Here is a 15,488-nt window from a genome sequence, read left to right on the forward strand (position 1 = left end):
GGGGGCAAACACTTTTTCACACAGGGCCATGTAGCTTTGGATTTTTTTCTTCCTCATTAATAAAACCCTTCATTTAAAAACTGCATTTTGTGTTTACTTGTGTTATCTTTGACTACTGTTTAAATTTGTTTGATGATCTGAAACATTTAAGTGTGGAAAACATGCAAAAAAGTAAGAAATCAGGAAGGGGGCAAACACTTTTTCACACCACTGTATACATACAAATACACAAGTATATGTGTGTGCGTGTCAGCGCTCATGCTGTTTACGTGTGTTGTTTTGCATCCCCCATTCATACTTGGAGAGCAGGGCAATGAGGAGGAAGTGATGGCATCTGAGCAGGAAGCCTGTGCTTCTCATACGGCAACCGCTGTGGTTTTCTGCTGCCGTCATTCACTGTGTCTCTCAGATTGTTTGCTTAAACCTTCACCTGCTCACTGTCGGTGTGTGTGCATAGATGGTGATTGTTTTTTTACCAACAACACCCAGATCAGACAAGTGTAAGTTAAAATATAAGGTGCGAAGCTTATCATGCGCACACCTCTAGTCATCCTGTTGCAGCGTGCTCAGTCACCAGAGATGGTCGGAGCAGAGCGAGATGGGGTTGAGATAAGAGACGTAAAGGAGACTGTAGGGAATATTGTCATGACACCCTGGAAGATGATACACAAACATCCTGACATTTGCTCTGCTCGGCTTCTCCCTCTGGCCTCACTTAGTGATGAATTCATTCTTATTCTCCAGCGACTCCTGCTTAGCAGCAACATCCTGTTTAGGGTGCCCACAGTGTCTGTTTGTTGTCACCTAAAACACCTTTTTAAAAAAAAAAAAAGCAGTGGTTGCTGTGTGACACGAGCCAAACATGAGGGCAAAGCACAACTTCTAAATGAAGACCATAGCACCTCTATATCAATGCATGGTGTTGTTTTAAACTGTTGACACAATGGCCGTTTGAGAACTGAGGAGTTGGTAACAATGTAATTTTAAGTAGCAATCCTGACAATTGATGGCAGATTAAAGAAGCCTGAAAACTGATGAATTTGACAAAAATAAAACATAAAATAGTTTTGAATCACAACCAACTTCATAACAATATGTTTGCCCTCTGTGTCCAGTGTTGCCTCCAGGCATCATGACCCTTGTTTCCCCAACAAAATGCAACACCATCTTACAGGAATCAGTGTCACAACAAGAAGATGTGCGAGACTGTGCGATGTGTTTGAAGTTTAAAGCTACAGCTGGTAACTTTTATGAAAATAACTTCTTGCCGCATTTGCTGAAATTGTCACTATTCTGAAAGAGAATATACACAGATGTTGTGTAAAAAAAAAAAAAAAAAAAAAAAATCACGTCCCTCCTCTTCCTACTTCTTCCAATGGCATTTGCTAGAATTTACCCTGGCACACCAAAAAACAACCAGTCAGAGCCGAGGAGTTTATAACACAGCTGTCAATCATGTGAATCATTCTTTGAACTTTGGTCAAACTGTCAGTCTACTCAGCGCTGATCAAAAATAAACTAGCCTCGCCTCAAATGTTTCAGAAACATATTTTAGTGTACTGTTTAGCTGTAAAATGAGAGTTTTGCTCCAATTGGCCTGCCGTGTTTTGTCTTGTTTTGTTTTGGCTTGACTGTTCTCAAAATAGCGGCTGGTTCACAAATGTTCTCATTTTACAGCTAAACAGTACACTAAAATATGTTTCTGGAAACATTTGAGGCGAGAAGTGAGCAATGCAGTAACAGAATCTTGAGCGCTGCCTAGTTTGACAGTTTGACCGCAGTTCGCAGGCAGGGTGTGTCATGTTTGACAGCTGCTTTAGAGACTCCTCGGCTCTGATGTTTTGTTTTTTATGTTCAGGTGCAACAATGCCATTAGAAACACTACAAGGCGATAGAGTAGACAGATGAGTATGCTATTTTTTTATGATATTCATTTTACTTCTGTGTCAAAACGGTGACAGTTTCAAATATAACAGAAAGTTTTTTTTTTTTATAAAAGATATCAACTGCAGCTTTAAATGAAAATTTTTATTTTGTCCTAAGCAGGGTTGCAGCAATGTACTGGTTTCAGGGTATATTGTGATATAAAAGTTGATGGTTAGCATATCGTGTGCTTATCTATAATATTGAAAAAAATGCAACTGGACAAAATGGTTTCAAGTTTTAATTATAGTATAAAAACATTCGTTCAAACGACAACAAGCCTTCCATTTTCATTGTTTTAAGGGTCATTCTGATTGATGATAATACAAATTCTGTAATACCTTGATACCGTGAAACCACGATATTTTCTGAGATGGTTACCATACTGTAAAAATCTCATATTGTTGCAACCCTAGTCCTGAGTCAACATAAATTAGTTAGCTCTTTGTACAGGAAGTGCATTTATCAGAAGCATTAGTGGTGTTTAAAGTATTATTTTGTATAGAATGCATGAGTTTATCCTGATTTTAATTTAGGTAAAAAGTTAAAAATGTACTGTATTAGTAGTTTTTACATCATAATCATGTGTTTGTGTGTAGCGTGTGTGAAAGAAAACAAGAGTCGTGACTCGTGACGAAAGAGTTAGGTCGATTTTTATCTTTGTATGGGCTATTTCTTGGCCTATTGAGTTGGTTTTAAAGTTACTGAAGTTGATGCCCACTGCACACTGATCTGTTCCATAGTGGCACACTCAACACGTCAATACAAAGATAATATGTCTTCTTTGAAAGTCATAATTGTCTATTAAGTTTGGAGGTTAAGAGACCTCAGCTTCTGTACGGTGGTGCCTCCTGGGGAAACGTTTTCCTGATTGTTCATAAGTGTCCTGTTACAAGTTACCTCTTTTTTGTTTGTTTGTTTTTTACTCAGTGCCGTGACAATGCAGGCTGTAGAGGCTTAATAGCATTAGCATTTCCACTCAGGCATCTGTTGAACCAACAAGAAATTATTTACCATTTATGCTCTCAGGAAGACATGGTGTTGAAAGCTAAGCTCTCCCAAGGTCTGTGTCACTTTCAAGTCTGTCGATTTATAATTGCTCAAAATATTGTTTTGTTCTAAGATGATTAGTTTGACAGTAACAGTTAGAGCAGTGGATTGTCTGCCCGAATCCTGCTGCTAAACTACGTACATAAAAATGATTTCTGACTAGTACTTCAGGTGGTGGTAATGATGTGAATTAACACAGTCCTACAGTCATTTTTATTAATGGTGTCCCTCCCTGTTTCTGTGTCTCCAGGATAATAGAGTGCCAGGGACTGCCTTTGATCAGTGGGCAGAACTGTGACCCCTACGCCACCGTGTCACTCATTGGACCTGCCAGGTAACTAAAGGGAGCGAGGGTTTACAACATACACACATGATGATATTCTGTACATGTTTTAGGTGTAGAATCAGCAGCATGTTTGCTCCCTTTTAACTTCTTGATTATGCATTAATAATATTATGATATATTATTATAAATGGAAACTTACACCAATGTCCTTAAATAAACACTGCACAGCTGTTTTCCAAATTAAAAATTAAGAAACAAAAAGCTAGAGAAATAAAACTAAACTGGAGTATTAGACACACAGATCAGGTGTTGCCTTCTCTACATGCACAATGTAGTGTGACATATATCCATTTTATGAACATCATATCTGGTTCCTGTCAGCTCTACAGTAACCTTACTTTAGCTTCCAACCTACTAATCACAGTGCTGTTTTGTCCTTAAGTTAGTTAACACTACTTCGCATTTCACAGTTCAGGTGCCAGTCCAGCCCCCACCTATGGGTGTAGAGTTCTTCTTAGTCATTAGTTCAAGGTCCACACAGTTCAATTTATTCAGTGTCATACTTGCGTTTGGCCATGTCATTGAGCTAGTTAGCTGTCTTTGTTAAGTAGTTGTCCGTTAGTCACTCACTCTACAGCAGGAAACAGCTCTTCAAAATGTGCTGGAATTTACTGTATTTCAAAATAAAGTGTGTTTTTTACTAACTTGACACGCTCATGCGTTGCTTGCAATCCATTCAGGATGCGATCCATGACCCACTTTGGGATCACTACCCAGCAGTTGGGAACCACTGTCTTAGATAACTGTTAGCGGCATTGGCTATCCACTCAGAGTAGCACCAACGTTAGCCTGATTTTCAGAGCTTTGCTATCACCTACATAAAGTTGATTCATTTTAGTAGCTAGCTAGGTTAGCTGACTGGCTTATCTGGCTATTAAAATTATCAAAAACACTATATACAAAGCCAACAATATGTACAAAGCTAACTGTGGAAAGTGAAGGATCGCTGAGGTCAGAGGCGAAGGTAACATGACTGTAGAGTTTACAGAAAGTAAACTTGAAATTAGTAGAATGGATATACATCACACTACATTGTGCAAGTAGTGTATTATCAAGCTTTTCTAACAATGTATCAAATGACAATATGTCAAAATATGCGACAGTGTGAAAGGGGTTGGTCATAGTAATGAACCTATAGCCAGTTATCATCATAATCTGCCGCTCCCCTTGGCTCTACAGAGCTTTATAATTGCAGGTCACTGTTTGGTTCTCCGACACACACCTTAACTGTTTTGGTTCAGTGTCACCGCTCTCACATCATCGTTTTTTTCAGCGGAAAAGCTCTAAAAACCTACTGGACAGTATCTGCTCCTCACTAAGTGCCAGACAGACACAGTTAGAGACTAGCTGGTGAACATAGTGGAGCATTTAGCAGCTAAAGGGTCAGATATTTTAATCAGGAGTTGGTATGGACACAAACTTGACTCCAAATGAATTATAATGTTGCTCTGAACAGTGTTATGACAGTATTGTGTTTGTTTTTTGCCCCCATGTGACCTAAAAAAGCAGTTATTACAAGTGTCACAATAAAATGTAAATCAGTAATGGACTGAGCCAACGGAGGGTGGCTAACACTAGTGTGCTATCTTTGATCCATTTTGCAGCAAACTGCAGTCGCTAAAGGAAACTGAGGCTGAGGCGGTAGTGTCATGACTCGCAATGATCTAATCTTGAGTACACTGGTGACACCGTGAGCTTTGTTTAGATCACTAGATAAAAAAAAATATATTGATGTTCCTCATTAAAGATTTTTATAAACGGCTGTAATCTTGATGCACAGAAATCAAAACGGAATCTAAAAAGCGATGGTAACCACATGTAAGGCAGAGTAGCTCTTGTGATGATCAGTTTGTGATGTGACAGAGTTTCTCTAATGTGCCTCCTCAGATCTGACCAAAAGAAAACAAAGGTAAAGAAGAAAACCAGCAACCCTCAGTTTGAAGAGACCTTCTTCTTTGAGGTAACTTTTATTCGGCTCACTTGAACACTGTTTGTGTAAGTAAGCCTGTAAATAAGCTTTGGCATGTCCACCCTCAGGTCACACGGTCCAGCAGCTACTCTAAAAAGTCTCATTTCCAAGTGGAGGACGAGGACATTGAAAAACTTGAGATCAAGTAAGTTAGTTTTTTTCCTCCTCCTCTCCTTTGTATGTTTCACTTTCTGTGACTCTCCCTCCCTGCCTCTCTCTCTCTTGTTTCCCCTCTATAGTCTTGACAGAAGAAAAATTATTTCTTAACAACTTGAGGACAAAAAAGTGAATTTAGATCTGGTGTGTTCTGACTACTGATAGAGAGCCTTGGTTTCTGGTTAAGGATATGTGGGGCTTCCCTCACAGTGGACTCATAGCTCACTGGGTAAGACTAGACAGAGTCAAAGGTAAACACTCATGCATGGGTTTGAGGTTTGGATTTGAGGTGGTGTCACTGCACGGGTATTGTATTGGCTTCTATGCACCAAGCAGGTAAGCACCACTCCAGTAGTGACATTTATTTTGTCCCTTTTTGCCATATTGGAACTGGGTGTTTATGTGTTTGTGCTGAACACACACAGCAATGAAAAATGTGCCTTCCTGGATGTACATTTGATGGCGTATATTTAGAGATGAAATACTTTCCTCACTTCCTGTCTTCTGCCTTTGCAGAGTTGATTTGTGGAACAATGAGAATCTGGCTCAGGATGTGTTTCTGGGGGAGACGCGGGTCCCGGTCAAGATCCTGCGGAGCGACCACATCCACAAAGCCTGGTACGGATGGGACAGAAGATTTTTGTTTTTTAATTTCTGACATTATTTTGCTCCAAACAAACACGACCAGCATCCATAATTCTGCTTTTTTTTTCTCCTGTCACAAGACTTACACTATTTGAAACGTCTGCTAAGCTCACTCTTTACTGTGGTTGTGCCAGTGGTGGATTTCCGATGTTCACCGAGGATAAACATCCAAAAATCCATTATGAAAATCAAAGAAAAATGTTTGTTATAACTCCAGATCATGGGTCACATCCATCAGATTTAATTAACTCTTCTGACTTTTATTTTCCACAACCGTCAGTTCTCTTTCCACTGTCCTTTTCCACAAAACACCTGTTTAAAAATCTTTTATTTAAACTCAATTTAGACTAGTTTTCTTGTTTGTTAAGAATGTGGTTCAATTACAAATCTTTTTTTACGGGATTAATTAAAGCCACAGTGTATAGGAATGTCCCTTGCTGGCGGATGTATTCTCAAGATGGCGAAACATTATGGAACCCCACAGACGACTTACCCGCACAATGTACAAGCAAATCCGAAATTCTCCTTTTACGAGAATAAGTCAGATTATTGGTGGAGGTAATAGTACACCAGTGATGACATATTTATGAATGCAGACATCAATTTTTGCCAATAAACAACTAAAAATGTTACACAATGTCCCTTTTAAGGTACATCAAAATATCTAAAAGAAAGAAATAAGAATTAAACTGTTAATAACAAAAAAAAAAAAAAAAAAGTTTGTTGCCGAAACTGAAAATGTGGTTGCTATTATAAGTCACCTTATATTTTAACCAGTTAGAGTCAGTCATGGGGGGAAAAAGGTACATTTAAAAATATTTATTAATTGTATGCATATATATGTATAAAATGAATAAATATTATATTTTTATAACATTATATATAAATATTATGATTTATATATTATATTCATTAAAATATTTATATTAATTTAATTTTTTTAAATATTTGAATATTTTGTGAGCGACTAAACATAATAATGTAAATGTCAAGAGTATAAATGAAAGTAGAAATCATTTAAACACAGAAAATGAAGCAGCTTAGACAATTTCTGACAGCTCCTGGGGGAAGGCCGATGCAGACATTACTGTAAAATAAACAGATACAGACAGTAGCTTTGTGTTACACCTCTTTTATCTACTAATAATAATCCAATAATCAAACAGATAGTTAAAAATACATTGAGCAACACCACTTTTTTGTTAATATTGTGTTTACTTTTTTCCCATTCACCTCATAATTCATTTCATTTATTTGACTCACGACCATATCACATGGTGTGTAGCACAAACATTACATACAGTAACAAAACAATGGCACAAGGCGTGTTACTGAAACAGAGGAAGGACATAGTTCAATGGTGTTCATTATGTCTTTAGTTTCTGATGAAGACTTTAGTTGTTCTTTTATCTCAGGCATGTGTTAGGATGTTACATACCTAGACATGTTTCGGCGGACACTTCTGCCTTCCTCAGAAGTGTCACTTGGTGGTGGTTATGACGCGTCTTTATCAGCTGATCGGTCAATCAGCTGATACTAGGGAGCGTGACTGACAGGACGGTCACGCCACCTGCTACACACACAACAAATACCGGCGTTGGATCAGGGAGGCTATCGCAATGAACAGAGATGAGGGGGCATACATACTCTCCCACACCTGGAGCAGCGCCCTGGAGAGGCGGTGGGGACAGCAGGTGGTGTGATCGTCCTGTCAAAACTGACAGGGTGGTCACGCCTCCCTAGTATCAGCTGATTGACAGATAAAGACGCATCACAACCATCACCAAGTGACACTTCTGAGGAAGGCGGAAGTTTCCGCCCAAACATGTCAAGGTATGTGACATCCTAACACAAGTGTGAGATAAAAGAACAACTAAAATCATTAGAAGAAGGACATTCTTCAATAAAGCCTAGTTTACAAATTACTTTTGGCTCATCTGATTGTAATAACAAAATTAATTTAAATATAGATGAACGGTTTAAATAATACCTGTCTCTGTAAGTCATTAAGCTCACATTCTGACATTCAAACAAAATACGACACTCATCTCCCACGTGATTATCATCACAGAGGCTGCATATCCTCTGGTTTCTGTCCATCCCTTTATATTTTCCAGTGACTTCAGGAATTCTGGTGTTATTTACTCTAAACAGCAACAAACAGCCTGTCTGTACCTTTGGTTTTCATGCAACAGATACTGCGGTTAAAACTCTAGTTTGATTTCAACATATATATCACATCATGTCATACGTCTGAGCTCACTTTGACACTGATTAGCCTCTGTTCAACAGTTTGCTTTAACTAGATCATGTTGTTGCTGCAAGTACTTTGGTAGAGCTGCCAGTCCGCCACACTCTCTTCACATTTACGTCAACTGCATGCAGTCAAATGTTTTCACATACATGGGCCTGTTGTTTCTCACTAAATGCCTTTTTGTCCTGCCGTGGCTAAAAATAAATCGGCCCATATTAGATTTCCAGGTGAGATAATGGGAGATCTGTGCAGCGTACATGCACCACTCCTGTCTCGTGTTTGTTATCAACTAGAGATGTGATTTTTACTGGACTGCAGAAACATCAGGGACATAATTGGAAATAAGTCCAGGGTGCTCTTGTCCTGTCCCTGCAAAAGTCGTTGTGTTTTATCAATAAATGTATTAGATTATTTTTAAATGAAGTAGTATTAGTAGACTGAAGTCGCTCTGACGTGATGGCCTGGTCACCTTCTTCTAAACTAGATCAGGTCTTCACACTTGGCAGTGGCAATTTTATTTATATAGCACATTTTATTATGCTTAAACTCAAAGTGCTTTACATTAAAAGACAACATGTAGAAGAAAATACAAGAACATAAGAAGCATACATAATTATAAGAATACAGGAGAGCATAAGTCATCAACATAATCACTTGTAGAGCTTCTTGTTTTAGAGTCGTTATGTTGAGCGACTCCTCCCTGCTCGTTCACTGAGACGACCTGAACTGTTAAGTTTTCCATAGCTTTAAGATGATTTGAAAAATCACCCTGGATTCCTCAGCGTTTGGCAGTTCTTCCTCTGTGTGGGTGTTTCCTAGCTTTGCGTCAGTGTAGGTGATATGGGATTATGCCAGATAGCAATCTGTTAGTACATGAGGGCCGTGAGTTGAGTGCGTGGGTGGCTTTTTGCATGGTGGCAGTACCTCATGTCCTGTGTTTATGCTGGAAATGGTCCATGTTCCACACACTTAACAACTGTTCAGCTTCATGAAATCAGCACAGGTGATCTGTTCACTTCTTCCTAGAAATGACTCTGTGTAGCGTGATTACAGCTCAGGCAGGTTATGGACGAGCCCACTGTATGTAGCTGCAGCTTTTTGAAGCACTGCAGCTCAACTCTGCATTTAATCATTTTGTGTTTTGCTCCACCTGTTGGCTCTTTGGGAGATGTGCATGCAGCAGAAATATGAGCAAGATTCTCTTATCTATTTAACAAATCCTTTGATTTTAAGTCAAAGGTATTTAGTCCATCAGAATTGTTAAAACAGCTGTCTTCCTGCTTCTAAGGTGTATACAAGTAGGCGTTCCTGGAGCTGCTTTTTATGAGGAGTTTGAGCTACTTTCGTCTTGGTGACACTTCAGAGCAACAGTAGCTACTGTAGAATACCCTCCAGGTGTATTAGTGTATACGTAGTAGAGCTGCAGTCATAAGTCGTTTAGTAGATTAGCTGATAGAAAGGAAATTAATCACCAGCAATTAATCATTTTGGTCTTTTTTTTTAAAGCAAAAATGTCAGTTTCAGCCTCGTTAATCTGAGAATCTGATGCTCTTTTTCTGCATTTATGATAGTAAATCAGGAGTCTTTGGGTTTTGGACTGCTGATTGGACCAAAGAAGCATTTTGAAAATTTCTCTTTGGGCTCTGGGAAATTGTGATAAACAATTTTCAAATAATTGTGAAAATAATTGTCAGATTTATCAATATTTAAACAGTCATTAGTTGCAGCTCTAATCTCTAATAGTCTCTTGAATTATACATCAGACATTAATGTGTTTAAACACATCATTCAAGAATCTGCTGTTTTTGTGTCCCGTTTTATTATTTTTGCAAAGAGCTTCCATGCTCGTTGGGTAAAACATGTTAAAGGCTGATCTAGAAGAGCTTTGTGATGCTGATTTATTTCCAAGGGCAGCATTATCCCAGTTAGAAAACAAATGAATGAATAAATGACTTAATCTCAAACCAAAAATAAAGAAATAAACATAATAAAAAACAAAAAAGACAAAGATAACAGTTTCTATAAAGGAGTAGGTAGAAGTAAAGTTTATGTCTCTACCCCTTTTCTTACATTTCTGCTTTTAACTCGTATATTGTTTCAACAAATTCCCAACTTTATTTACAACTAATAAATAACTGTCCAAGTATACAGTCCAAGTACCACCCAGTGTTACAAAATAAATATGCTCTCCCCTAACACAACCTTTCCTCGTCTATATATCTGCCAAAAATATATTTTTTGTATTTGCATTTGTGCTTTGTTTCAACTCATTACGCAGCCCATTCCACACGTTCACCCCACACACTGAAAATACACAGACCCCTCTGAAATTATAACCCCCCCTCCCTGTCACAAACCATCTTGTGAATGTTGCCTGGAAGTGAATTATCTTGCACTTTAAACATGATTATTGTAGTTTTAAATCTGACCAGATCTAAAAAATTGAATGCATGTGACTTTAAAAAACAGTGCGTTCGTGTGTTCCCTGTACCCCACATTGTGAACTGTCCTGATTGCTCTCTTTTGAAGGATGTATAAGTGTAAGTGTTGCCCCAAACTTGAAAAAAATAAGCCACAGTTTTTACATAAAGTCTGCCAGTTATATATTACTGTCTATTGCAGTATTTCTCCTATTCAACGACTCTATAAGTTGCTTATGTATGTGTGGTGTTTAACAGAAACATCAGAAACAAAAAATTATTGATGAAGATACTTTTTGTTCTTTATTTTGAGAGGTTTAATTCCATGTGCAGATACTCTCCTTTTTTCCTTTTAGCTGTCCTTTTTTACCCATAATAATAGCACAGTTAGTGTCTGATGTATTGAGCAGATGGTTTCAGGTCAGCAGGATCAACCATCCCATCAGCCTCCATTTTTCTGAATGTGGTAGTGAGCCTAAAATTATTAGGCCCATGTGTAATTTTAGGTAGGTTGTGTTATGTTTTGTGTGTGCTAGGTTTGTTAGGTTGAACTTGCTCGGTTTCTAAGGAAACTGGTCGGTCATGAAGTTGAAAACACTTGTTTTTCCACACACCACAGTAACATGGTGTCTTTCTTCCTGTGCTCTAACAGGTATCTCCTCCAGCCTAAAGGGAACGGCAGCAAGTCCAAGTCTGATGATTTGGGATCCTTGCGTTTGAAGCTGACCTACATAGAAGACACGGTGCTGCCATCTACCTGCTACACACCACTCTGCAACCTGCTGCTCAAATCCCCAGATGTGAAGGTGAGACAGACGCTTCAGCTTTTCCTTTGTTTGTAAAATGTATTAGAAATATAATAATGGAGTTGATCAGTTTCACCTCCTCTAAATACTCTCAATATATTTCACCCTCCTTCAGCCCATCTCGGCGTCAGCAGCACACATTTTGGGGGACATCTGCAGAGAGCGATACGAGGCTGTTCTGCCCACGGTTCGACTGCTGCTCCACCACAATCGCTTTGTGCCTTTTGTCTCTGCTGTGGCAGCACTAGAGCTGGAGAACACTCAGTGAGTACTTACACATGCAACCTACAGTACATTATAGTACAGTACAGGTACACAGTGGCGTGTAGACTATTAGACATGTACAAGATAAATATCATGGGCCACGCTGTTACCTCTCAAAGCCTCAAAGCATTTAAGTAAAGTTCCTTTTTTGACAACCTAATTTTGTAGTGTTTGACCATCATTTTCTGGGCTGTGATAATTTAACCAAAGCTGAATTTAAAACAGGAAGCAGCTCTGAAAAGAGGAATCTGATACGTTTCATATTACTTTTATTTTCACTTTGATAAACTTGTGAAACTGTCTAACAATGGATGAGATGGAAATTGAAGAAGGAATGATGTCCACAACTTAAAAAATAAGACCCATGTCATAAAAACATTGATCTTTGGTGAAGAAACATGGTCAGAGCTGGTGATAATGTCTGGTTGATGTTGGTGGAATATTTCTGTGTCCACACAGGGAGGCTAACACTATATTCCGAGGCAACTCACTGGCAGCACGCTGCATTGATGACATGATGAAGATTGTGGGAAAGAATTACCTGGCGGTTACCCTGAAGCCTGTAATAGATGAGGTATGAGTAACGAGGACACACACACACACACACATTCAGTGTAGATGTCAGAATGGGCATGAGTCACTGAGGTCAGTGTCGAAAACTGCACTTCAACAGCTGCTTTTCCACAACAAACAAGCAGATGCAGTTGGTGGCTTTGGAGTTCTGACAGGGCACTGCATTGACCGCTTCCTTTTGAAACTCCTTTTTAAGAATTTCCTCTCATTGACTCACATTAATGTGAAGATCAGTGGTTCATTTGGGTCATATTTTGTCTTTTATCTGCAACTTTACATTGCTGTTTATTAAATGACTAATTGAATGCTAATTTTAGCGCCTCAACACGCCTGTACTCTTAGTCATCATCTCCTGTTTTCCTTCTAATTTCAAGTGAACTGGAATAAATCCACAGTTCCACACAACACAGAAACTCAGCCCTTGTTACTCATCACCTGACTCTAATTGTTTGTCATTTTTTTGTCCTTTTCAATCCTTCACAGATTTGTGAATCCAACAAAACATGTGAGATAGATCCGGTTAAACTAAAGGAAGGTGACAACGTGGAGGTTAACAAGGTAAATGTACATGTGTTTTACAAACCTGTCCGCAGACAAGCACAACATCCTTTTTTTTTTTTTTAAAGAAGGTATTATTATTGGTAATTCAATAAAGATATACAGAATATTAATAAACAAAGACAGAACCAGTAAGGACAAAAAGACAACCCCGCCCACCCATCAACTCGGGAACAAACAGAGAAAGCCAGGCCAGTCAAAGGAAATCTAATAGAGAAGAAAGACGACAAATTAATTAACGTGTGTGACATAGTTAGGGGGAGTATAGCATGTTTCATTACAAATTTCCAGCTTCCATATTTGCCACAACAGTTAAAAATGGCTGCCAGGCGGCAAAGAAGCGTGCAGATGATCCTTTGATAAAACAACAGATTTTCTCCAGTTGTAAATGATACATAATATCCTTAATCCAGTGTCCATATGTTGGAGGTGAAGACTCCTTCCATTTACACAGGGTGAGCCTAAGCAGAAATAAATAATGCCCGCTTGCGCTCTACTTAAGTTAAAATCTAGAGGAGTTACTCCAAATATTGCCATGGACAAAGATAGGGCAACCAGCTGTCCAAAGATTGTCGAGAAAGTTTTGAATCTTAAATCCCGGAAATGAAACATACAGTTGGTCATAAAGCAGAATGTCTTGCCGCATTTCGGCTTCCACTGACTTCTCCTTACATCTTCTGTATCATCGATTTCAGCGGTCCTTACCGTCTGCATATTAGTGTTCCTGTCTTTATCAAATGTACGTAAACTACAGCAGTACTAATGTTTGTTCCCTCTGCAGGAGAACCTTCAGGGTTATGTCCAGAAAGTCTTTTCCTCCATCACACAGTCCAGCTCCAGCTGTCCCCCACTTATGTGTGATGTCTTCAGGTCACTGCGACACTTGGCCTGCAAACGCTTCCCAGGTAAATAAGCCTTCAGTGTGTTTTTGCCGCCACTTTGTTTGAGAAATTATCCTTCACACATTAAGAAAAGAAACCTCAAAACCAAGCAAAACAAAACCCATCTTGACCCACCACAGGCATGCAAATGTTCCTCCGTCTGTGTTGTTTCCTTTGTTCCTCAGAAATTGTGCAGCAGTTCAGCAGGACACTAGTTTATTGTTGTAAAGGCACTAAATATGTTGACAGTCCTGGGCTCCACACCAAATTACTTTACAGTTCATTTACTAAGCTCTGTATATTTTTCACTGGCACGGTGGTCCAGTGGTTAGCATTGTCACCTCACAGCAAGAGGGTTCCTGGTTTGAACCCAGGGGTGGGGGAGCCCTTCTGTGCACAGTTTGCATGCTCTCCCTGTGTCAGCGTGGGTTTTCTTCAGGTACTCCAGCTTCCTCTCACAGTCCAAAGACATGCAGGTTAATTGGTGACTCTAAATTAAGCGTAGGTTGTGCTTATTGATTGAATGAGCTTGTGTTGTGAAGCCAGAATCAGTTGTCACCATGTTCCTTCTCTCTACAGCTGACCCACACGTTCAATACTCGGCCGTTAGCAGCTTTGTTTTCCTGCGGTTCTTCGCTGTCGCTGTCCTTTCTCCACACTCCTTCCAGCTCCGCTCCCACCATCCTGTAAGTGCACGGCCCTGGCACCGTTTTCATAAATATTTTGGAGAGCAAATTCACACATGGCCTCTACAGTGTACTGATGTCGCTGTACGTTTTTCTTCAATTCTAGGATCCTGAGATTTCCCGCACACTTACACTCATCTCAAAAACAATCCAGACGCTGGGCAGCTGGGGTAGTTTGTCAAAAAAACTGGTAAGATTAAGTATGATCTAATGTCCTAAACAGAATTTCTTTCAGTTTTTAAATTTTGATTGTTCAAACATTACCAAATGCACTATTTTAAAATCTGTCTCTTTTTTCTCTCTGTAGTCTAGTTTCAAAGAAACCTACATGTACGACTTCTTCAAATCATTCCAAGAAGACAAGTGTATCGAAAAAGTTAAAAAGGTATTTTGTTAATATACTCAAAGAGTCCAAAGAATGTTAGTGTTAATATTTATTTATCATTTGAATGGTGAAGGCTGAAATCTTCATCAATTCTGTTTTCCAGTTTCTTGATGAGATCTCGTCAAACGTCAGCAAAGAGTCCAGTGGGCTGGAGGACGCAGTAGTTCTCAAGGAGGGGTGAGTGTTCATTATGAGCCTGGTCAAGATCAGGAGGAAGAGGAGGCGACATAAAGAGTACAGCTTGTGTCTGCTGCCTCTTTTAACCACTCTTCCTTATGAGATTTAAGTGGTCTGTTGGGAGAAAGTGCAGAAAAAAAGTCGCTGATATCACTGAGTGACGAAGGCTAAAGAAAGCTTCAGCGACTATAAAAATGAAATCCTTACCATGTGTGGTCAGTGGAAAGTTTAATTGTGCAGCAGTGACAGAAATCTAACCAGTAAGACTTCACTATAGCCTCATGTAATGTAATGTCAGTGATGCTGGCTGAGAATAGTTAGGCAGTCAAGTAAAGTTTTGCACCAGACACATTTTACTGCTTAGAATTCAGTTGATATTTATTTAAAATCAGAGC

At 39.1% G+C, this 15,488-nt stretch overlaps 1 protein-coding gene across 1 annotated transcript in view; it reads left to right on the plus strand.

The window, feature by feature from the left end:
- rasa2 (RAS p21 protein activator 2) overlaps positions 1-15,488 on the plus strand; it is a 46,460-nt gene that overhangs the window by 18,526 nt on the left and 12,446 nt on the right. The window contains exons 6-18 of the mRNA XM_050073947.1: positions 3,224-3,307; positions 5,207-5,279; positions 5,357-5,433; positions 5,961-6,062; positions 11,416-11,569; positions 11,685-11,833; positions 12,293-12,407; positions 12,890-12,964; positions 13,746-13,869; positions 14,425-14,531; positions 14,638-14,721; positions 14,839-14,916; positions 15,020-15,093. Coding sequence (XP_049929904.1) covers positions 3,224-3,307; positions 5,207-5,279; positions 5,357-5,433; positions 5,961-6,062; positions 11,416-11,569; positions 11,685-11,833; positions 12,293-12,407; positions 12,890-12,964; positions 13,746-13,869; positions 14,425-14,531; positions 14,638-14,721; positions 14,839-14,916; positions 15,020-15,093 — 1,296 coding nt within the window. The remainder of the gene's footprint in view (positions 1-3,223; positions 3,308-5,206; positions 5,280-5,356; positions 5,434-5,960; positions 6,063-11,415; positions 11,570-11,684; positions 11,834-12,292; positions 12,408-12,889; positions 12,965-13,745; positions 13,870-14,424; positions 14,532-14,637; positions 14,722-14,838; positions 14,917-15,019; positions 15,094-15,488) is intronic.

Source organism: Epinephelus moara, chromosome 2 (assembly GCF_006386435.1).
Source record: "Epinephelus moara isolate mb chromosome 2, YSFRI_EMoa_1.0, whole genome shotgun sequence".
NCBI lineage: Eukaryota > Metazoa > Chordata > Actinopteri > Perciformes > Serranidae > Epinephelus > Epinephelus moara.